Raw genomic sequence first — 25,610 nt, forward strand, 5'->3', positions numbered from 1 at the left:
AATATAATTCCAAAATTAAGGTTTTTGTTTACATGTGTATTCTGTGTATATTTATTATGTATGTATAAATACACACACATGCATGTATATTTTTCAGAAAAATATGTTGTTTATATATTAAATATATTTATAATATAAATTATATGAATATATAGACATGTAAATACATGTAAATATTTTAAATATATATACAGTATGTGTGTATTTATATATACATAATAAATATACACACACATATATTATGCAAACAAAAACTTTTATTTTGTATCAGATTAATCGTTTGACGGCACTAATATATATATATATATACACACATACACACACACACACACACACACACACTATTGTTCAAAGGAGGTTTGGGGTCAGTATTTGTTTTTGTTTTTTTAAAGAAATCTATACTTTTTTTTTCCAGCAAGGATGCATTAAATTGATCAGAAATGACAGTCAAGACATTTTACAGAGATTTTTATTTCAAATAAATTCTGTTCCTTTGAACTTTCTGTTCATTCAAGAATCGTGAAAAAAAAGTCATCTTCCACAAAAATATTAAGGAGAAAAACTTATTCCAATATTGATAATAATAATAATAAAAAAGCACCAAATTAGAATATTTGAATGGTTTCTGAAGGATCACGTGTCACTGAAGACTGGAGTAATGGTTGTTGACAATTCAATTGTAAATTGTAATAATATTTCATGATATCACAGTTTCAAATGCAGTCTTGATGACAATTAGCCAAAAAAAAAAATGTTACTGACCCCAAACTTTTGAATATATATATATATTTACATGCTTTGCCATATTGAGCCATGAAGTGGGTTTGAGTCCAACTTGTGTCATATACACACACACTTTTATTTTTTAATTTTTTAAAGCATTCAGACTTTAGGTTCTCCTCTCTTTCCCATTATTTCCTGTCCTCTCTACTGTCTCTAAGTAGTGAACATTCAGTTATTACTACAGCATAAACCAACATCAAGTGTCTACATGTAATTAGCACTGCGCATAACACCTACGCAGAGGTGAACATGCCTCATTCATCTCTCTCCAGCTGTCCATAAAATGTCAGAGAACACAGCCACTGGATGAGATACGACCCAGCGCCATCATGGCAGTCCCCACAACGTTGTTTACACCAAAACACTCGCTCTCCGCAACCTCCTGCTCTCCAAGCCTCAGGAATGCAGTCCTGCATCCCTGCTCAGATGCATTCGACAGCAGCAAAATAACTGGAGATCTTCTCCTGCAGCGCTGCTGAGCCTCATGGGGAAAACAGGACACAAAAGCAGCACTCAGGGAGCCGCTGGGTATTCACGGTTCTGAGAGGCTGGTGCTACCTGGTCCGACTGCTACAGCAGACCGCAGGGGGTGCATTGAGGCCTGATAGTGTGTGTGGGTGGGTATGTATGAGACTTGCTGGAGAATGTGGAGCATGACTGAGGAACTCAGGGATATAAGAGGGAGTGCAGGGAGTCAGTTCACAGGTGGGAGGCGCTAGAGAGCTGAGGATGGTCTTCTAGGTTTTTAGTGTGTACAAGGTGGGTCAGACTATTTTGAAGGGATACTGGAGGAGATGTTAATTATATAAACACTTATATACACAAATACAAACACTATAATAAATGTAATAAAAAGGCTTAGTTCTGCATAATTTTAGGATAGGTAGTATGCACATAGACATTAAGATTAAGCATGCACGTTTTTTGGCATTTATTGCTCATGACCCCTTACTTAATATTTATAGAGAAAAACATGAAAATAAACATAAACATCAATATAAATATAATTTTTAAATGTTTTTGAAAAAAAATTCTTATGCTCACCGAGGCTACCTTTATTTGATCAAAAATACAGTAAAAATAGTAATATTGTGTAATTTATTTTAAAAAGTTGTTTTCTATTTCAATATATTTTAAAACGAGCTGAATTTTTGACTGCCATCCAGTCTTTAGTGTCAAATGATCCTCTAGAAATCATTCAAATATGATAATTTGGTGCTCAAGAAACATTTCTTATTATTATCAATGTTAAAAACACTTGTGCTGCTTAATCTTTTTGTGGAAAATATGTCACATTTATTTCAGGATTGAATAGAAAGTTTAAAAGAACAGCATTTATTTGAAATAGCGTTATATATTGAATAACATTACATATGTATTCATTGTCACTTTAGATCAATTTGATGCATCCTTGCTGATTAAAAGTATTCATTTCATTTGAACTTTCAGATTTTCTTAAAATTCTTAAAATAAATATAAATAGCTAATAAATGCAATGAATACTGAATTTCGCCATATGCTGACAATTTGCATGAAAACACTCCTGCAACAGTTTTATATGGGGTAATATTTCCCAATACTCTTATATTGTTTTTATTACATAGGCAAAAGTATACACCATTGAAGTACATACTGTACTTTAAGCACCTAATTATGTGAATTAGGTTTCAGGCTGTTTTGTGTGAATGTGACATACCTTGTACAGACCAAAGAAACCCAAGTCACGGATGACAGAGAGAGTGCTGACACGTGGCCCTGTTGTGATTTCTCCTGCCACCTGCAGTCGGATCTTCACAATCTCCAGAGGGTTTGTGAAGATCACCTGAGATCCCCCAGCCTGAAGATCAACAACACAAGCATACAGGTTTTCACAGAGCTTCATGAACAATCATGTTTGTGAGTGAGACGGGTTAATGTTAAAGAAAATGTTTGCTGAACATAAGTACAGATCACCTGTGATAAGTTTGTTACAGTTGTAAATACGTTCTGATGAACTCAAAGTGAAAAAACAAAAATGACAAGAGGGAAGTAACATGATATTCATGTACTAAGAGGACAATGCTTTAAACCAAGACCTATGATTGTGCTATTGTCACTCTTTGTAGGAGGAGGAGGTTATACCTGCCAAAGACAGACGGTGCCTGAAACATCACACAGAACGCAGGCCCCTGGGGGCCTCTCAAAAAAACAACCTCATGTCTCCAACCTTGTACTTGTGAGGCAGATAAAAAGCATCTGCAGGTTGGAACAGGTTCCTCCGAGCTCTTTGAAACGGTTCGGCTTTGACGTGATGGCATCTGAGGCTGCAACAGAAGCATTTAAACATGTCTCGCCAAAGAGGCTGGCTGCTTGCCGCCTCCGTGCCCTATCTTTCCTGTTGCTCCTAGTTACTGAGGCTGCACGCAGAAAAACAGAGCAGTGTAATTAGATGGAAATCAGTTTCCATGGATTTCTTCTCCTTCCCTCAGCCCTTCTTTTGAATACAGAAGGGCCTTACTGTTTGTTTGTTGTTGATTTTATTCATCTATTCTTTCAGAGATATTAACGTATGGGGCGTCTTACAGGAATCTGGTAAATTCGGTCTCGAATGGTCTCGAATCTCACAAGTGTGCACATTTAAAAATCCCATTGAGTACGAGGTAGCATATTTAAAAATAAAGATCATTATCATCTCATTGAAGGTGCACTTTAAATAGGATGGACCACAATGACCCGCACTTTCCTTCCAGAGGAAAGTACAGCTCAGACATGCAAAAAGGGGTTCCTACCTTTCAGAACTCACAGCTCCGACTTAATAGTTGGCACATTTCATGAATATGGTTAATTTTGGTGTCCAATTTAATTTTTTTTTTTTTTAAGTATTAGAGGCACAAACCCATGGGTTTAGAAATGTTAGATAAACTATTATCTATAATGATCTATAAAATAAACCTCCTGTATTTAATCTAATAATTAAAATCTTTCATTTTCATCACAGTGAAAAAAAGGTTTGAATTTCATATACTAAAAACTTCATGTTTAGCTGACTTGCACACAACCCTGTGACAGAAAAAAATTCACCAATTAACAAATTTATGTAATATTCCTTTAATTTGTGACACCCAAATGGTAACATTATTTGGATCTTTTCTACAGCATAATGAGAAGATTATATTGATAAATAATCACATCTCATATTATTTTTACACAAATTGTAGTGTTGATTGCATAAAGCTCACTCCTAAAATGTTACTCAAATTATGTAGGAGAAAATTCCAAAAAAAAGATTTTTTCTATTTTTTTTATTAATTGTGGGAAACAGTTCTCAAAAGCAAAAGTTGTCTATTTCATTTTTGTTTAATTAATGTTTATTGCTAGAAAAATTGCCAAATTCCACAAGTCACAAATCAACATTTTCTGAAGGTTAAGCACTTCCTTTCACTGAACAATTACAAAAAATAAAAAAAAGTAGTTACGAGTTTCACATCCTATTTCGTACTCTATTCATGGAAAATGCCACTTATTTATGTGGAAAGTAATCTTTTATAGTTAATTATGGCATCAGGGCCGAAAACAATCTTTTTTTCCCCCTTGTTTTGGCAAGGAACAATGCACTAAGGAGAGGGCCAGGCTATTAGCCGCATTAATTGGGTACTAATCGGATATTTAAAAAGTTACACATAGAGAACAAGCAAAAAGCAAACAAGAACATCGGTTATAGGGAGACAACAGATCAATCACCTCTGGCGGAGAGGCAGTTTAAAGAGCGGGAAGCACGCGCTGCAACGTGACTGCAAGAAATGCGATTTGAGTGCAGAGTGAGCCAGCGTCGGCTTGATAATTCGGTGGTAATTACAAGGCAAGGTAAACCCCAGAGGCACTGAGAGCGTGTGTGCGTGCTTGAGGGGGGGAAGATACCTAATACACTCTACTGCGAGATGAGCGCAACTGAAGGCCGAGCACGTAAGCATCACACACACAAAATGCTACAGTCTTCTAAAAACAATAGCTCACCGCCAGACACAAACATTAGACTCCCTTCATTAATACTCGTTCACATTCCTCGCAGTTAAATGGGATTAAACAAGCGTTTTTGTGTAGAAATGAGACGACTGCGATAAAAAAAAGTTTTGCAACAGACGACTAACAAACCTTTACGAATGCTGAGAAACAACGGACAAGCTAAATTACACAGCTTTACGACTCACACCGCAAATGAACAAAGCACCACTGTATGCAAGCCACGGTTTTTCCCCGCTCTCTACAGCACTTTACGTTGGCTAAGCGAGTATTTTGAGTAACACAGCCCTCAAATGAAGGCCAGCAACAACCAGATAAGAATCCGGCCAACTCCTCGGCCAGCGAAGCGTGCTGTTCTTACCAAATGATCAACTCTTGGCAACTGTCAAGGGCCTAATTCAGAGGCTGCAATGTGAGAAGAGACGCGCTTGAAACGTAAAAAAAACCGTGAAATTTTAATCACCGCAGTTCCATAACCCTCACCATCTCTTGCTTTTCCCCCTCTCGTTTTCTATGATTTTTACTCTCCTCCCTCAGACAGGAACATTCACGTTGTGCAAATCAGCAGTCTAGTCTTTTCCCTCACAAACCAAATAAATAGATTTGATTTGCCGTGGCTGCAGTGTCAATAAACGCGGCTTTGAGCGAGCGGCGCGTGTACAGGCGTGAGAAAGAGAGCGGATCCTGCCAGGCCAAACATCGGGGATTCGGGCCGGGATGAAAGGAGCTGTCAGAGAAATCAGAGGAGGAAAAACACATCTCTGTGGCACAAGCTCCCTTTCTGAGCTGACTTCATCTGCAACCAACCTGATGTTTCCGTAGCCATCTCTTTTCAAATCTCAGAGCTGAGATCATGTGGGCTAAATGCACTCATGTCGGTATAATCGACACTCGCAATCATCTAAGAGTCTGTGACACTTTTAAATGGAAACACACATGTGCAGGGATCACTGTCATATGAAAGAGGGTCTTTCAGGGCAGACTTGAAGAAGCAGGGTCTGGTTTTGACAGGTCTCAGGTACGACACAAACAGGAAGGCTACTGCTTTCTGAAATCCAAACTGAAGGTATTCGCTTTCACACAGTTCAGACAAGAATGAACTGAAGCATATGTAAACGATGTATTAATAATGTCAGTTTCACCTTTATGCTCCTAATGAAAAGGGTAAGTGATTCCCTGTTAATGCTTGTGAGGGGCAGCAGCAGACTATGATTTAGAGGTGAGATGACAGAGGAGAAGTGTTTTATACATGTTTTCAAACACTGATGGGGCTGAAGTGTCTTTTCAATCACCTCACAAAAGGAGAGAAGTGTTCCCTCAGGCCAAGGCTTAGACCTCAAAGCCCACTGACATTCAAAACTAAACTCCTTATTGTCAGTGTACTGTTACTGCGCTATGTATGGATTATATGTTTGCGTATCAAAGAATAAAGCTACTCACACATCCGCCAGCCAAGATTTCAGCAGGTATAGGAACGCTGCCGTCTTTTTGCATAGTCTTTCCTCTCACAAAGTCATTCACCTGTGGAAAAAAAAACAATGTAGCATCAGACAGATATGTACAGTTTCTTGGAGGAAGAGAACTTCATGGCAGATTTTTTTTTTAGATTTAGCAGATTTAACACCTACAGAAATCTGCAAAAAGTTCTGCTAATTTTTTCAGAATTCAAATGCCTCTTGCATGTTGTATGGGGATTGTTTTAGCACACAATTCGCAAGAAAATGTGCAAAAGTAACTTCATTTAAATGGGCACATCTATAGCAGTCTGCACTATACAGTAGTGCCCATTTAAACTGGATTGCAGGTTGTCAGCGAATAAGACATGGTTTTTTGTGCATTCCTAAGGTTTTCCTATGGTAGCCTATTTGAGCCTCAGAATAAAAATAAAAAACAACTGTGAGACAGTCACAATTACAAGAAATTGTCATTATTGTGATATACTGAAATCGCAATTGTAATATATAAAATCACAGCACAATTTTGATTTATAAAGTTGCAATTTTAAAATATAAAGTGCCAACTGTGCGAAAATCACAACTGTGAAAAATTATGTAGCAATTTTTATATGACGTTGCAATTTTGAGATACAAAGTCAACTGGTGAGATATCAAGTCAGGATTTTGAGCTATATACTGTAGTTGCCATTTTTAGATCTAAAGTTGAAATTTTGGAATATAAAGTGGCAATTGTATCACAACTGCGAGATATCAGGTCAGAATTTTGAGATATAAAATCTGATATATATATATAGATATATATTAAGTTGCAATTTGGAGATATAGTGGCAACTGTGTGATAAAGCCACAATTGTGAAAAATAAAGTTGCAATTTTGAGATATAAAGTCTTGATAAATATAGATATATATTAAGTTGCAATTTTGAGTTATAAAGTGAGATATAAAAAGTCAACATTTTGAGATATAGTTACAATTTTGGATAAAAAGCCACAATTATGAGATATAAATTCACAAGTGTAAAATATAAAGTCATAATTCCAAGAGAAAAAAAAAATCACATTTGTGATATAAAGCTGCAAATATGACACAAAGAGGCCACTGTTAGATACAAAGGCCTGATTGTGAGATTAAAAGCCACAATTGTGGGAAATAAAGTATAAGTGAGCCTGCTGATGCCCAAGTCAATAATGCAAACTGCTTTGACAGGGGATCCAACACAAAACAGATTCACTTCTTTTTCAAGGGGCTAAGGCGAGGCACTGAAGTCAGGCAGCAAGCAGGTGGGAGAAACAGAGGGGTGAATTTCTGAGGAGTTAAGGGCTTTGGTTTTAAGAGGCCACGCTGATGTGGTGAAGGCAGAGCACTTACTGTAAGCTTTATGGCTTTCTCGGGAGCCACTCCCAGAAGCTGCGGTACGAGGCCTATAATTAGAAAACAAGTTGATTAAAAAAGACAGGGATAAGGGAAGCACGACTTTCCTCAATATAAAAGCTGCAGTGCTGCCTCCAATTCCATATCATCCACACACTAATGAACACTATTGATGTGGAGTGTTTAAATATTGGAAACTTAACAGTACTACAAACTCCTTTTCCCTTTAAAAACAGCCTTAACCAAAGTTTACACAGCCCTCAATTACAACGCAGATTTTTGGCTTAGACAAAAATAAACTAAATAATCTGATTTAAAATTGATGACCCACCCCCGGCAGTAACAAACAAGCGCAGTAATGTGGGCATAGTATACGAGTGTAAATAGGCCACACAGCTAGATGAATACAAACATTTCCTGCATGCATTGCCTACAGAGTGCATTCGTGTTTATATACAAGCAGATGAATTAGAAAAAAATATTTTTCAAACTTAATCATCCGTTGCAATTCCCGTAAACAATTATTGTTCTTGCATGCTGCTGATTGTTTTGTGTTTGCCAGGATAGTGACATCATCGGCTGTTGTCTTTACCAATTTCTATGCATCTACTTCGTCAATAAACAATCAGTGTGACTTTGTCTTGAATAATAGTAAATATGCCCTGCATTAAGGGATCTGATAAGTAAAGCTGAAAAAATATGCTAAAGATAGTTTAGAATAAAAATAAAATATAATGAAATATAAAATACATTTTAAAAAATTATTTTTACCTACAATTATAGTTTAACCTAATTATCAAACATAACTCTTTTTTTGCATTCAAAATCATGTGGCTCAATAATCTGCCATTTCACATCAAGATAGAATGGGAATGGCAATTGTGTACTAAATGTACACTAAACTTTGTGTTGGTCTTTAAAGTATTTTTATGCATTTTCTAAAAGCCTGGACTGCCCACTTCCTTGTTTAAAAACTAAACTATTTATATGTAAAACAAAAGCACTTAGTGCTCACTGTCATAAAGCACTGATATGCTCGCCTAAAACGAGAACTGATTTTTCATACCATCCCCCTGTTATAATTCTGTACGGGTGATGAAGATCTCAGCCTCTCTTTTGTCAGCTTTATGATTGACAAATACCAGTAGTTAGTGTTTTCAATGGAGGTCACATGGCAATTGCACCTTGCAATCACAATTTGAATCTGTGACCTCACAGAATGCTTTAAAAACTCATGTTCCAGCACTAAAAGCAGAGCAGATACTCATTATCTGAGCGCCATTGACTGCGTAGAGCATTCATGTTCTTCATTGTTAAGTTCCTGTGCTGGTATGTGCCCTTTCATGCTCTGCACATTGTCCCCTCAAGCAGCAAAGGTAGACTTAATCTCTTCAAAGCAGGTAAGGTCAGAGGGAAGATGACCTGCCCCTGGCTTTCATGAAAACGCTTTTTGTTGGTGCGTCACCGATGGCCTGGCTGCACGAAGCCACTGACCTCTGTAGAGGCCGAAGAAGCCCTCGTAGCGTACGACCTTCTTGAAACAGTCAAAGCTGTTCTTGTACATCAGCTCGTCCATAAAGGAACCTGAAGTATGCTGGTTCTGCATGCAGGTCTTTACCAGGTCGATGGGGTACACGGCAGTGGCACCCACGGCTGTCCTGAGAGGAAATTTGTTACTATGTACGATATGCTAAGAAATGTATTCACTCTCAGGCCACCCGAGATGTAGATGAGTTTGTTTCATCATCAGAACAGATTTGGAGAAATTTTGCATTACATCACTTACCAATGGATCCTATGCAATGAATGGGTGCCGTCAGAATGAGAGTCTAAACTGCTGATAAAAACATCACAATAAACCACAAGTAATCCACATGACTTCAGTCCATCAATTAACATCTTGTGAAGTGAAAATCTGTGTGTTTGTAATAAACAAATTCATCATTAAGATTCATCTTTTAGCTTCCGGCTAAAATTCAATAATATTGCTTTCTCAAGTGAAGTCATCTCATCTGAATCAGGAGATTAATATGCACAGATCAAGCTCCGCTTGCATTAGAAAACAGTCTAAAACAGTTCTAAACAAATATGTCGGTGGATTTTGATGTGAGAGGACAACAGGAAACTAGAGGAAGTTTTATTATGAATTACAGATTGGTATTTTGGCCAGAAGCAATGGTTTAAAGTTAAAATGTTTTAATGATTGATTTGTTTCTTAAAAACACTTTTCATTTACAAGACATTGATTAATTACTTGTGGATTACTGTGATGTTCTGTACCATCTCATTCTGATGGCACCCATTCACTGCAGAGGATCCACTAGTGAGCAAGTGACGTAATGCTTAATTTCTCCAAATCTCTTCCGATGAAGAAACAAACTCATCTCATCTTGGATACCATGAGAGAGAGTACATTTTCAGCAAATTTTCATTTTTGGGTGAACTATTCTTTTAAAAGAGATGTGCAGGCTGATGAAGGACACATGGGGGGACACATTGATGAAGGACACATCAAACAACAACAAAAAATGAACGGAAAGAAAGTCAGGATATTTTGGAAGAAAACATCAGTCAATTCTTATCTGACAACTTTGGGGTGGACACAAAGGGGATACAGCACCGACAGGCTTAATTAAAGAGTGAGTCGCCCTGCACTACCTCCTTATTACCTTGTCTCCTCTGAGAGAGCCAGACTGGAGCCAAACACAGGGCCAAGCACCACCTCCTTACGTACACACAGTCCAACGCACACACACACCTCTGATCACTGACAGGTACAAAAGAATCTAGGTTCCCATGGTGCATAACCTCATTAAACTGGAGAAATGGCCCCCTAAGAAGGCAATAGGGCAGGCTTTGTTTTTCTTTTTGTCCAGTCCTGCTATCTCTCATGTGGAGGAGGGGCTGCTGCTGGTGCAGGCTCAGGTAAAGAAGTGGTGCACAATGATCTGTGACTGACTCACCTCCAGCCACAGAGCCCAGGGTGAACCTGTACCCCGACTCAGCAGCCTGAAGCAGAACGGCGCGAGAAAATACAAAGACAAGACAATCAGAACTGACACCATTATGCTTTTTTTTAAATGTCGAGTTATCAGTCATATAAATGGTATTTAGATTATGAATAAAAAGTTGCAACACTGTTATCAAAAGCAAAGAAATTACAAAGACAAGAGAATCAGAACTGCCACCATTATGCTTTTCAAAAATTTCTAGTTATCAATCATATAAATGGTATTTAGATTATGAATAAAAAGTTGCAAAGCTGTTATCAAAAGCAAATGGCTTTTTTCTCAGAATACTTTAATAATAGATTAGAATAGAGCAGAACAGAATAGAATAGAAAGACAGAACATTTTAATATAATACAATACAATATAATTTTTGCAACTCTGATATAAGAAATGTTACTTGAGCACCAAATCAGCATATTAGAATGATTATGTGACACTGACAACTGGAGTAATTATGCTGAAAACATTTAAATATATAAAAATAGAGCATAAAAAAAAAAAACATTAAGAGAGAATAGAATATAGCTTATAAATAATATATAGCATATAAATAAAGTAAAAGCTGTTATCAAAAGCAAAGAGTGTCCTTTTGTGGCTTTTTACAAGTCAGTTTATTTTGGTTATCCAACTTCAATCTGTTTAGGTAAAAGAAAAAAGGCTTTGAGAAACCTAAGTTTGCATAATCACATTTATTTTATTTTACTTTCAATGAATTTACTATTATTCTAAAATGAACATGGAAAATAAAAGAAAGACTGCGTATGTAGAAACTTCTGACTAAACGCTGACATAATTTCATTCTGCTTTCTGTTAGTTTAATTACTGAGAAAAAGAAACATTAGGATTTTACAACATAATAAAATACTTAATTTAGTTTGATCCAGTATCCCTAGATAATGAGAAATGCTGCTTTTATCATAGTGTTAGTCGAGACAAGCAGAAACCACAATCAACTGGGTTCAATCAGTGCTCTAGCCACAGCTGTAGCCCCACAGTTAGAGAGAGCAGAAGAAATAAGGCCAGCCAGAACCATCCAAGCGTCCCATGCCGCATTCCCCGCCGGAGATACAGTTGCTCTGCCTACCCGAGACCACCTGTCAGGAACCTCAAGGTAACTGCGCCCCCCTCCCAGACTCACTGAGAGGTTAAGGGTGTGGGATGAACTGTGTTGGGGGAGAGCTGGCCAGCAGCCCATAAGGCCAGACCACAGCCCAAAGCAGCTCATTGTGGTGGGACTGGCGTCTCTGTCCCAGGCCCCCGCTTCGTATGGCCCTGCACGAAGGAATAACTCAGCCCTCAATGTGTTTGGAGGCAGAACTTCTGATAAAATAAAGAGGGAATATCTAGGCACAGACACACTCTCTTTCTTTTCCCTGCAGAGTCTTCAAGTCTTTCTGTCTGTTTTAATTTCCTCTCATCTCACCATCAGACATTGATAAGTTTCCTCGACTGCTGGGCTTGCGTTTCATTTACAGCTTTTTATATGTGTGATCTGTGTGCTGATGACAGATTCAGATATTCTCTTCTTTCACTGCTCTGGTCAAAGCGAAGACGAGAGCTCAGCAGTAGCTGACGGAAAAATCCAGAGGGGCTGGAAATGATGCGTCGATCAGAAGCACTTAAACACAAGTTCTCAAAATATATCATTAAACTTTAGCAACCGAGACATTAAAAAAAAGAGTGAACCAATAACATCGATATGAGTAAAAGTATTGCATTTAGATAACTATAACTTGTTAATGTGATTTGACAAGTTATCTAAGGATATATAAGTCACATTTCTGCAATGATGGAACAAAGAAAAAATAGAACAATACACTATGGGTGTGGGCATACAAGTGTGTCAAAATAATTTATATACACGAAACATTCCCAGAAATCACCATAAATTCCACTACATTCATTTATCAGAAATTCTGTCATGTCTTACTAAGTATCTCAAAGTATCTAAGTATCTCAGAAAATGAGTACTGTAAACGCATGAAGAAAATGCCTTATTTCTGTTTTTAAAAAATATTTTCTTTGTAACTATCTTCTGTGCATCTCTGTGTGTTATTTATTTATTAATTTAAAAGAGATTTTCTTTGTAACTATCTTCCGTGCATCTCCTTATGTTATTTACTTTATTCATTTATACACTACTGTTCAAAGGTTTGCTGTCAGTAAGATTTTTTTTTTTTTGATGAAATAAATACTTTTATTCAGCAAGTGTGCATTAAATTGATCAAAAGTGACAGTAAGACATTTATAATGTTACAAAAGATTTGTATTTCAAATGAATGCTGTTCTTTTGAACTTTCTATTCATCCTGAAAAACCTGAAGAAAGCGTAACAGTTTCCACAAAAATATTAAACAGCACAACTGTTTGGAACTTTGACAATAAGAAGAAATGTTTCTTGAGCAGCAAATCAGCATTTTAGAATGATTTCTGAAGTATCATTTGACATTACTGGAGTAATGATAATGAAAATTTTGGCTTTTCCATCACATGAATAAATGATCAAATTTAAATAAATTCATTCATTCATTTTCAATTATATTAAAACACGAAAATAGTTTAAATTGTACTTTTTAGTGTATTTTTGATCAAATAAAAGCAGTCTTGGTAGAGACTGTCATTATGACATTTTTTAAGAATCATACTGACATTATGAACGGTAGTGTATGTTCACCATATAAATTTATATTGCATGTGTTTAGTGGCTTTGATTTATTACATTTTTGTTATGTCTGAATGTCATTATGCATGTGTTATCTGTTTGTCTTAAAAAATGCAGGAAAAGGAAAAGTGCATATTTTAAAATGGCACTGTACTTTTTACCAACTACAATTAAGTAGCACAATAGCATAACGGTTTTAATGCACAACCTCAGAACTGAGTCATAGTGTCCCAAAAGTTAATGGACCAAGGCCCAGTTTATACCAATCACTATAATCTTTTAAGACAAGTCTATACTCTGAGTTTCTGAGGGTTACCTGTCTTTGAATCTCAGCAAGGTTGTAAGGAAGAGCTCCTTCCTCCAGAGGTGCAATCATCTCAATGTCAATTAAACCAACATGTCTGTAAAAAAACTAAAACATGGGCAGACATAAATAAACAGTTAAACAGATTCCTTTTATGAGCACAGCATCTCAAAGATGTTTGAGGAAATGTGGTATAGTGTACCCTCACAAGTAAAAACCTCCAACATCTTGACTCAAAGTGAGGTAGATAATTGCAGTATCACATTGCAAAGAAATAATAATGTCCAAAAACCAACTCCTGATCACCATTTGCTCCATTTGAGACCAACCCAGTAGTGTCATGAGTAAGTTCATAGGTCGTGGCATCTGACTCTTCAAAAATGTTCATGTGATATCTTTGGTTTTGGAAAGAGGGGTTTAACTCACCATGATTACACCGCTCTATGGCTCAGAGCAGATATTTTGTAAATATACTTCCAAGCTCATTACTGTTCTGGTAAGAACTTTGCAGCAGTTACAGTAGTGTGGAAACATATGTACCGCTACATGCTGCAGGAAAGTTAGAACAAGCTGGACCATGTTCAAATCCTCCCGCTGTACAATAATAGGAAGAGTCATGTATCATCGACTATGCAATTGCCAGAACAAGACTCAGAATAGAGATACCAGAAAACTTTTCACATATAATTTAATGCTGTTTTTAGATGGCGAGAGTGAAACACAGGCAGAGCTGAAGTATGTTATGGCTGAGTCTCGAACCCTCGTCTTGATGGGGAGAGGCTCTCAGACGATGATTCAGCAGGGCCCTGTCGCCATGGTGACTCACCCTCTCGGCACAGACAGGTCAGCCAGCTGGAACAGGATGTCCACTTCCATAGGGGTCACCTGGCCAAACCTCTGGGCAGCAATGATGAACTCCTCTGCAAAACAGGGAAAATACAGAATCATTTAATTACTGCTAAAATTTCATTTATAGTAATCAACAAGCTTGTTTCACAAAGATACACCGTGGCCTATTCCAAAGTATGAAATCAGTTTTTCAAAAAACTTTTTGACATTTATGCTTACTAAAATAAGTTTTCCATTTTAATATATTTTAAAGTGTAATTTATTCCTATGATGGCAAAGCTCAGTGTCACATGATCCTTTAGAAATCATTCTAATATGCTGATTTGTTGCTCAAAAACATTTCTTATTATCATCAATTTTGAAAACAGTTGTACTGCTTAATTTTTTCATGGAAACTGCAAAACATTTATTTCAGGATTCTTTGATGAATAGAAAGTTCGAAAGAACAGCGTTATTTAAAATATATTTTTTTATAAAAATGTAAAAGGATTTACTGTTAATTTTAATCAATTTAATGCATTTTGTTGAATAAAAGTATTAATTTCTTTAAAAATGAAATAAACAAACAAACAAACAAAACAAATCTTACTGATCCCAAACTTTACAACTGTAGCGAATTTGGCCACTTAAAGGAATAGTTCACCCCAAAAAGGAAAATGTTGTCATCATTTACTCACCCTCATGTTGATCCAAACCTGCATAAGTTTATTTTATATGTTGAACACAAAAGATTTTGAAGAATCAAACAGTTGTTGGTCCCCCATTGACTTCCATAGTTAGGGAAATAAATACTATAGAAGTCAATGGGGACAATCAATTGTTTGATTACCATTATTCTTCAAAATATCTTCTTTTATGTTCAACATAAGAAAGAAACTCCTACAGGTTTGGAACGACATGAGGGTGAGTAAATGATGACAAAAGTTTCATTTTGGGATGAACTATTCCTTTAAGCCACACTTTAAAATATATGACTAAATAACAAAATTAAATATTAAATCAAGTGGCATCTGCAAACAAATGATGCGACGGTAAGGTAAGTAGTTGAGGTAAGATCTCAAATTACCTCAAAATGCATGAATGTTGCTCAGAATCACATGATTATAAACAGTAAAATTACTTCCTCAAAGTGGCCTTCACTAACAAGAGCTCTTCATGGAGGAATTCAGTTACATGCTTTCATTTAAAATTACCCTATATGTACAACGCCTTGCGCCATCTGTTATTAAAATAAAAGTCACTTGATTTGAAGTTTTGTTCATAGAGTATTACAAGCCAAATTCATTTCAGTGTCACTGAGGGATCCCTACTGGATCATGTAGTAAATAATTAATTCAAATATTTAGTAAATCTTATCAGTTGGTTGTGTAGGTTACGTGCAGAGTGGTAATGAGCAGAACGAACACAGGCCGGTTAACAGTGGGATTCCCACTGCACTGGTATAGAGTGACTAGCCTGAAAAAGGCAGCAAGTGTTCTTACACAGAGGCCTATTGAATCAAGGCCAGCTCAGCTTACCCCGGCCTTAAACACGCTGTGAAGTGTGAAGAACGCTCCAATCAAAGATCACGCAGGGCATCTGTCTCTTCAGCTCCCTCCAAAAACAAACACCAGCTACTGATAAGTGTGAGGAACATGCCGCCAAGAGCATTCGACCTGCCAAAAATCATATTTGATTCTACAAAAACTTTGAAGTATCACAGCGGAAAAGTAACTCGCGGAAATCACGCGGAAGCCATGAAATAAGTGAGATGAAATTCTACTTTAGAATGGCCAGAAAAGCAGTAAGACGATCCACATTAAATGTTTTTATACATTTGCAACCTTTTTTTTCTGTCTGCGTTTTCCCCAGGTAGCAAACGATGGCTGTTGCAATGACGAAACTATGCTACGGTGTACCGCTGAAAATATACGGAACCAATCAGCTGTGGGTCAACAAGAGAAGTAGACATGGAAATTCGCACGCACAGGTCCCAGCGGAGCCCGACGGCGGCCTACAGCCTCTGTGGGAACAGCAGCGGTAAATGTAGCCTCCCCACCCTTGGCCACGGTCTCCACAGGGCTGATAGCATCGCAGGCTGGGTGTGTACAGTAAGAGTGTGTGTCCAAGACGCAGAGCTCCATTGCAGCCAGACTATGAGGGCTGTTTCACAGGTCAGCAGTTGGCCAGGGAGACAAAGACCAAGGGTTTTTTAAGGTTTTGGGGGTTTTGTTTTAAAAGCCCTCCTTGATGGGATATTGACAGGTTTTTCAAAGTTATTTATCATCCTCTAATGAGCTAAACATGACTTATTACAACAGTAATATTACACTTGTATTATGCAAAATTGTTATATATATATATATATATAAATAATTAAAATAATAATAATAATTAGAAGAGTCCGAGTGAGTAAAAAAATCAGCAATTTTGAATTTAACATTTAATTATTAACAATTTTATTTTTTTATTTTTTTAAAGTTCACGACAACATATGTAAGAAATATGTAAAATGTTAAACTTTTTTTTTCAAAATATCTATTATCAAGCTAAATCTATTATTTAACACATTTTTATATATATATATATATCAGTGCTGTCAAGCGATTAGTCGCATTCAAAATAAAAGTTTTTGTTTACATAATATGAGTGTGTACTGCGTATATTTATTATGTATATATAAATACAAACACATGAATGTATATATTTAAGAAAAATATGCTTTGTTTATATATTAAATATATTTATATATAATACAAAATATAATATAACTATATAAATGTGTATACATGTAAATATTTTCAAAATGTATACTGTATGTGTGTATATTTATATATACATAATAAATAAACAGTACACATACATATAGTATGTAAACAAAAACTTTTATTTTGTGTAAAAGAGACTAATTAAGTGATTAATCGCGAGTAATCGTTTGACAGCACTAATATATATATATATACAGTATATATATATACACACACACACACACACACACCAGGGAGACAAAGACCAAGGGTTTTTTAAGGTTTTGGGGGTTTTGTTTTAAAAGCCCTCCTTGATGGGATATTGACAGGTTTTTCAAAGTTATTTATCATCCTCTAATGAGCTAAACATGACTTATTACAACAGTAATATTACACTTGTATTATGCAAAATTGTTATATATATATATATATATAAATAATTAAAATAATAATAATAATTAGAAGAGTCCGAGTGAGTAAAAAAATCAGCAATTTTGAATTTAACATTTAATTATTAACAATTTTATTTTTTTATTTTTTTAAAGTTCACGACAACATATGTAAGAAATATGTAAAATGTTAAACTTTTTTTTTCAAAATATCTATTATCAAGCTAAATCTATTATTTAACACATTTTTATATATATATATATATCAGTGCTGTCAAGCGATTAGTCGCATTCAAAATAAAAGTTTTTGTTTACATAATATGAGTGTGTACTGCGTATATTTATTATGTATATATAAATACAAACACATGAATGTATATATTTAAGAAAAATATGCTTTGTTTATATATTAAATATATTTATATATAATACAAAATATAATATAACTATATAAATGTGTATACATGTAAATATTTTCAAAATATATACTGTATGTGTGTATATTTATATATACATAATAAATAAACAGTACACATACATATAGTATGTAAACAAAAACTTTTATTTTGTGTAAAAGAGACTAATTAAGTGATTAATCGCGAGTAATCGTTTGACAGCACTAATATATATATATATACAGTATATATATATACACACACACACACACACACACATATATATATATATATACAGTGGGTACGGAAAGTATTCAGACCCCCTTAAATTTTTCACTCTTTGTTATATTGCAGCCATTTGCTAAAATCATTTAAGTTAATTTACTTAGGACCATGTGATATTTCAGTTTTTCTTTTTTAATAAATCTGCAAAAATGTCAACAATTCTGTGTTTTTCTGTCAATATGGGGTGATGTGTGTACATTAATGAGGAAAAAAAATTAACTTAAATGATTTTAGCAAATGGCTGCAATACATTCCGTACCCACTGTATATATATATATATATATACACACACACATAAGAAGAATTTGACAGTAACAAAAACTGGATTGGTTTTGAAAATTGAAAGAATTTGAGTAATATACAATTACATTATTTATATTAAATTACACACATTATATGAATATAGCATTTTAAAAAGTGCACAACAACATATGCAAGACATTTAACTGTTTAAAAAATGAAAAAGAATATGAGAAACAAAAAAATTAAATAAGAATATTTCTAAATACTAATAAGAACATTTCTAAATATACTTAAATACTATAAATATTATATATATATATATATATATATATATATATATATATGTGTGTGTGTGTGTGTGTGTGTGTGTGTGAATTAAATTACACACATTATAAAATACAAGTAATTATATTGCCCCAACAAACACATAAAAGCAAACTTATCTCCAGCAATGCATTGTGGGTAATTTTTTTTGTTTTTGTGCCACATAAAGTCAGCCTAATCAGGGGAGGCAGGACAAAGTCAAAACAAAAACACTACTAACCTTTAGTAACTTCCACATCTTTGCGGTTGCCTGCCAGGGTGGTGTAGATCTTCCTAATGAGCTCCATGTTGTTTAGCAGAGAGTTGAAGCCATTAAAGTAGGAAAAGCTGACCTGATGTGACGTACTGCCACCGGCCACCTGCAAAATTGGCAGACGCACACACAGACATTTGAACGAAGACATCCTTTTACGAGGGACAGAGGTGATAAATAGCTAAGAATTCTATGGAGTGCCAAACATTAATCAAGCTACAGTGCAGCGACATCTTTAGCACTTCCACCCCACAGAGTGCTAAATAAATACATGTGTTTCACAGAGAGGCACACTGGTAATTTCAGAGGGATTCAAGCTCGAGGGCCATTTTTAATTAAGCTGTTTTATGAGAAGAGGGACATATAAAGTGGAAAACTAACATGAGGTAAATCTTTAAATAGCATCTGACAGAATGCTTGGTGTAAAAACTCCCTTTGCCACTCTGACAGCAAAAGAAAATGGGGAAAAGAAAAAGAAAACTAGCCAGTGACTAATTTCATTTACGCTGAAGTAATAAGCATTTATGAAATGTAACATTTTTATATCCAATGATTTCACTAGACGAAGTGTAGTTTGGCTAAAATAGTGCTTCAGGCCTAAGAGGGATTGGAAAGAAAAGCGAGAGCAGATTGTCTCTCACTAGATGGCGCTGTGTGCTTTGCAGAAATGGTGGCGTCTACCTGAAGCCACAAAAAAACAGACCTGCACTGAAGTTTCCTTAACCAAGATGTCATTTGTAAAATCCCTGCATAAACCTGCCCATAAAAAGTATAAACCTTTATGTAGATGGGATAAAATGTTTACACCTCCTGTCTTGTTCTGCAAGGCATCTAAATTAGAGGATTGAGTGTATAGACTGGGTCTGACGAGCATATTGTCTTTAATTTATTTCTAATGGCCTCGAAATTGTGTGTTTACAAACATCTCCTAGAATCCCAAGGTTTATGAGGCACAAACTGTGGAGAAAATGACAGACCCCACCGAGTGTGTATAAAACAGACCGCTTACACACATACACCTAGCAAATAAATATCTCCCAGTGGTTTACGTGAAACAAAAATCAATCACAAAACTGTCATACAGTACAACCACTGGCTGAAATAGCTAAAACATAAATAAAAATAAACAAACTCACTGCAACTAAGCATTCCTCCACAAATGGTGTGAGCATGTGGGGTCTGATGGTCACCATGATGTCCCTGAAGTCCAGAGCGGTGATGGTGCTTGTCTTGGCCTTGTCTCTTTGCATAAAAGCCTGTCTGGCATGTTCTAGCTGCATCTCCTGCAACATAATACATGTCAATCAGGCTGTGCATGCTGGTAGTTTACAGAATGCTGAATTGGAGTGATTTGTACTGGGGAAAAAAACCCACACAGATATATTACATGCATGTGATTTTATGCATGTGATCCATTATGTACAGCTGGCCTTAATTATGTAAAAATGTAAATGCAAATCATTTATTTGAATGGTAAAAGCAGCTGCAGTTGATATGTAAATATTAAATATAAAGACTAATATATATATATATATATATATATATATAAATATAATGATTAAATGAACCCTGTGCATCGATCTAAATCAAAATATGTGAAAATATTTAGTCTAAAACATAAAAAAAGCGTTATATGCATCAATTATAATACAATTTATTTTACTTAATCATGAAAATCAAAAATTTAAATAAATTGATTATTTAAAGCATATTATTTTAAAAGTAAAAAATATTTATAAATATATTTTAATTTATAAAAGTATCAGTTCATACCCTCATGATGTTTTAATTAAATAACTATTTTATGCGTTTGTTGTTATTTTCAATTAATTTATTTGGACGATTGGAGAGGAAACTCTCATTTTGTTGATTGCGCAACTCATCTGAAACGGCTGCAGTATCACATCAGGAGACGAGAATGACTTTCTTACACAGCTCAGGCTTTTAAACAGAGTTGTTTTTCTTTCTTCCCGCATAATTGAGCTACCGCTCCAAAACACTAGAAATATAGGTCTGCTGTGCGAATGGACGTGGCTTCGTATAGAAGAAACGTCTGCTCACAAAACACTATTAGAGGAAATGTCAACGCTTTGAATGTCACACTCCATGCTAACCTATTTCTGATATTATAGAAATGTCACTGTCCTAATAAAAATACAGTGATAATACAGTTACAGATTGTTGCCAGTAATTTCACTATTATTAACCTATTTTTCCACATCAGTATACTTATTTGAATATTTGCAAATCACATTAAAGCAAATGCTGGAAAAACAAAGAAGCTGGCTTTATATCTTACACTGTACATGCTGAGTCCTGTGCTTTTCGAAAACACACAAACAATGTTTTAAACAACGAGGAAATGCCAGTAGCAGTGTAAATAAATAAAACAAGGGCAGAGGTAGAGCAAAATATTATCTGGCTACAGATTTTTCCTGTCTTGCATTGTGCTGCTCCAGCCACAAGCATGTGGAATTGCATAATAATTGTGGATCTGAACCTTACAGTTTACAGTTCGTCTCTTAAAACCTTAAATTACTGCAACTGTGAGTGTTTCAAAAGCATGCTTTTTATTTAGGGAGAAGAACTGAACCCCCGAAAGCCAATATTGAAACCACCATGGCATTTATTGTGCCTTTAATTGTCTTTGGATTCAAATAAAAACATTTGATGAGCCACCTCTGTTTGGGTCAGTTATTTCAATTCAAACGCTGGCATTAAAACTGCATTTAAACAGCTGCTTAAAAATGTCTGAGAAGATCTCATCATCTATTTTCAGGTTAAAAAAATTGCAAGGATCTTAGACCTTTGGCTATGACAGTAATACCATTTCTGACAGCAGAGCCAGATTTCCGACATGTTATATTTGCAGGTGGTCATATTGACATGAAGTCAGTGTTGGAAAGCATCCATTCATAAAGGAAAGGAAAATAATTCTGAGAATTTGTGGATTTCATAGAGAGTAAATCTGAGTCTACAGCTTTTTTTCTCATACGTACGTGAAGCTGCTGGTTCATTTTTACAGTGCAGCGTGATATTGTATCAGTGCTGTAGTGGATAAAATCGAACAGTTAACACTGACCGGATTTTCAAATCACTCCAAACGACCATAAAAAAAGTTGCCAATTCAAAGAAAATGAAAAAGAAAAAAAAAAATTAAACAGGAAATGTGTTTTTTCATAGTTTTCAAGTTCCAAAAACAAAATTAATCCCGTCTTGGCCACAAACACAATATCGGCATGTTTCTCGCAGTTTCCCAAAAACCCATCTGGTCCAAGTTAAGTTTAATATAAAAAGCTCATTCAGATATAGTGAGCGTAGATGCAAACTTGGCACAGCCGACCCCTCACACCCCCTCTGCCCACTCTCAGGTCTAGACGCTATATAGGAAAATGTCTTGCACACCACAAATACAAAAGGAATACTGCTATTCTTCTTGCAGGAGAAAACCTTTACCTGTTTTAGGGGAATCGCTAGACTGCACTGAGGTTACGTCACCTAATGAGAAACAAATGCTGGCATAGGAATATAACTCCAGTGTTTCATTAATGACTAACTAGGTCAATATGCCTCATTGTGCTGCGGGAAATGGTGCCCAGAACTGTGTGTCAATCTAGGCGAGACCAGGCACAGAATATACCAAACAAGACATTACATCGATCTGAGCTCTGCGGCGGTAAAGGAACATATGTGACGAGGACAGTATGAAAGTGAACGTGTTTGGGCGTACGTGGCGGGAAAGGTGAGGTGCAAGTGGATCAGAGAGAAATTAGACAGCAGTCATACCCACCAGCAGAAACTGAGTGAACTCCCCGTAGTTAAGGTGTTTCTTCCTCCCGGCGCCAAAGTGGAGCTGAACTAATTCCGAGTTCCAGTTAAAGGGGATGTGCTGGTGTATAGTGGTCTGACCGAAAACCTGTTTCACATCCTCTGAAATTAGAGATAAGCCTGACGTCAGAAATGTCATTGTTGAGGATTGAGTTACAAAACTACGCATTGTTAGATTTTAGTACCGCCAAAACAAGGGTCTAAAAGTAAACCTCGTTTAGATATACAAGGCATCAAACTGATTTTTTTTTTTTAAACATGATAATACACATTAAGCATTTTGAAAAAATACAAATAAAAACCATTATGTAATGTATTATATAAAATGAAGCAGATATATTTACGATTTGGCACTTTTGTAAATTTAAGACATTGAACTTGACTCTATACAGAAATTCAGATGTTCTTGCTCTTGGATCATCTCAAATCATGAGGGAGAACTTGATCAACAGGTTTTACACAAAACTGCCGTTCATCAAATCGAAAAAAGACATTTTGACTTAAGTTTATTTTTCAGTTCAACTGTTCACTCATATGCTGATGATATAATTTGTAATAAAACATATTCATTAAATTAGAAAATAAAAGGCTAAACAGAAGTGGCAAAATATGTCTTTGCAATGAAGATGACAATAAAAGCAAAGAAAAATGGGGTTGAAGGTTTTGCCGAGAAGCATTCCTCATGGAGCGCTGCAGTTCCAACAGGTTTTTCCCATTTATGGCAAATTATATACAGTAAGCAGTCATTTAGCAGATGCTTTTTATATTGCATTACAACAGAGTTCCACTGTGGAGCTACTCCAGACCTTTATTTTATCAGTGTTTATGAACCTGTCAACACATCTCTGTCCTTCTTTCTTTATATCGCTTTGGAGTCGCATGGCAGCCTGCAAGTTTATTACCTCTAATTCACCTAATTGATGTTGAAGGGAGGAGAAAAATGAAAAAAGCCCTAGTCATTCATTAATTAAAACCTAAATTTTCCAAACCCTTAAAAATATCCCTTCATAATATGACTTGCAATGACAGGGTTTATTAAATGGTGAAAAAAGACTGTTTAATATAACAGCAAGAGACCTTTAATGCTTTTAATGACATTAAGAGGGTTATAAACGGGAGTCTCCTGTTCACTTTAACACAGAGCGGCATTTCATTTTCCTACCCTCTGTAGCGCATCACAATAAAGTGGCTTTGACATAACCATAATCTTAGTCAGAAGTTATTTGCTATTTATATTGACGTGATTGCTACAGTTGAAAAACAGGTGTATGAGACAAATACTGCCTATATGTTCTCATTACAGCTCAACCCAGATGTACCACTGACGACATGAACAACAAGAGACCTTTGAATGGCACAGAAACATCACCTCTAAATAACCGAGTCATTTCAATACAAAATATGCATATGTGCATGTATTATCTGATCTTATTCCCTATTGATTAAAACAGGTTGATGAAAGTCTCTATCTCTCCGCCTAGGCACTTTGGGTAGTGCATTTGAAATGAGCTGATCTGACAGGTCTCACCTACAAAAGGCAAATTAGACTATTTAAGTCAATTAGGGAAATTTAAAGCATGAGATACACACATGCATTCTTCCTGTGCCAAGTTCTTTTGCAACATGAATATAACTGCAAAAGCAACTTCTCATATTATTGGTGCATTACTATCCTTTGTTCTTAGTCTTGTCTGGAAGCAGATAACCGCAATGAATGTAAAGTGGAAGATTATACTGATGTCCACTAGGGACTGTTTACAATTTTGAAGATCTCCGGCAGTGGATGAATAAACCTGATTAAGAGTTTTACCTTTACTGATCCTGTAGTACTTCGCTAAGTGACAGGAATCTGTCGGTCTAAGCAAGCATTCAGATTAGACTACTTAACATTAGCCCTTTGTTTTTAGGCTGGTGGCTGAACATAAGGTGCTTTGGAATTATACTTGATAACCTCACTGATTTAGACATTCAGCTGATATAATTAGCCTACAGTTTAGGCCAAAACAAGGATATTCATGTAATGCAAATTAAAATGAATTTCTATGCTTGAAATTCTTAAAAATTCTTGTGATGAAAAAAGCAAAGCAAATAAAAAAAATTAAAAAGCTAAATAAAAAACAAGAGAAAGCAAAAGCAAAGAAAAACAAAACAAGGATGCTTTTACAGAAAGTGAAGAGCCTAACAAGGCTTTGAGTGACTTAGCCTTTATAAATCACGGCAACTGTAGATTAATAAAAGACTCCAATGTTCAAAAAACATTTACATTTACTATTACACAGCTTTTCTGCCAAGTAATAGAGTTAATTCTCGTAACTGTAGCCTGTTTGACATTGCCAAACAACACAACAACTAGGCCCATTTATACAGAACGCATGCAGTCACAGGTGAACATTTATGAACATTTTACAACAGCTTCAAACACAGCTCATCCAATCAGAATTTTGAGCTGGAACTCTGTTTTATGAAGAGTGTTGTACACTCACCAAAAGTGGCAATTCCGTTTCCAGTTTTGTCAAAGAGCTGGAAGGTAACCACGAAGAGAGCATCCGGAGCGCACAGCACAGACTCAAAAGCCAGAAACTTCTTGAAGGAGATCAACCTGATGGAGACAAACAGACTTACAGCCTACATATTGTGGACACTTCACTCCACCAGCCTGGCATTGCATTATTGAATGATGAGAGGGTATCACTCACTGATTACTGCTTCTCGTCGCCAAACAAAAAAAGGTA

General features: G+C 35.7%; 1 protein-coding gene across 2 annotated transcripts in view; it reads right to left on the reverse strand.

Annotated features, from left to right (window-relative positions):
• slc25a13 (solute carrier family 25 member 13) overlaps positions 1-25,610 on the reverse strand; it is a 40,206-nt gene that overhangs the window by 8,639 nt on the left and 5,957 nt on the right. Inside the window, exons 4-14 of one of the 2 annotated variants that reach the window (XM_016283280.1) lie at positions 25,362-25,477; positions 22,841-22,980; positions 20,187-20,333; positions 19,018-19,156; positions 14,413-14,506; positions 13,580-13,683; positions 10,574-10,639; positions 9,105-9,263; positions 7,608-7,660; positions 6,223-6,303; positions 2,480-2,620 (exon numbers count right to left, since the gene is read on the reverse strand). In XM_016283280.1, coding sequence (XP_016138766.1) covers positions 2,480-2,620; positions 6,223-6,303; positions 7,608-7,660; positions 9,105-9,263; positions 10,574-10,639; positions 13,580-13,683; positions 14,413-14,506; positions 19,018-19,156; positions 20,187-20,333; positions 22,841-22,980; positions 25,362-25,477 — 1,240 coding nt within the window. Of the gene's footprint in view, positions 1-2,479; positions 2,621-6,222; positions 6,304-7,607; positions 7,661-9,104; positions 9,264-10,573; positions 10,680-13,579; positions 13,684-14,412; positions 14,507-19,017; positions 19,157-20,186; positions 20,334-22,840; positions 22,981-25,361; positions 25,478-25,610 lie in introns of both variants that reach the window. The other variant, XM_016283279.1, reaches the window with a different exon arrangement.

This window comes from Sinocyclocheilus grahami, unplaced genomic scaffold (genome assembly GCF_001515645.1).
Source record: "Sinocyclocheilus grahami isolate Dianchi unplaced genomic scaffold, SAMN03320097.WGS_v1.1 scaffold173.1, whole genome shotgun sequence".
In the NCBI taxonomy this organism is placed as follows: Eukaryota; Metazoa; Chordata; class Actinopteri; order Cypriniformes; family Cyprinidae; genus Sinocyclocheilus; species Sinocyclocheilus grahami.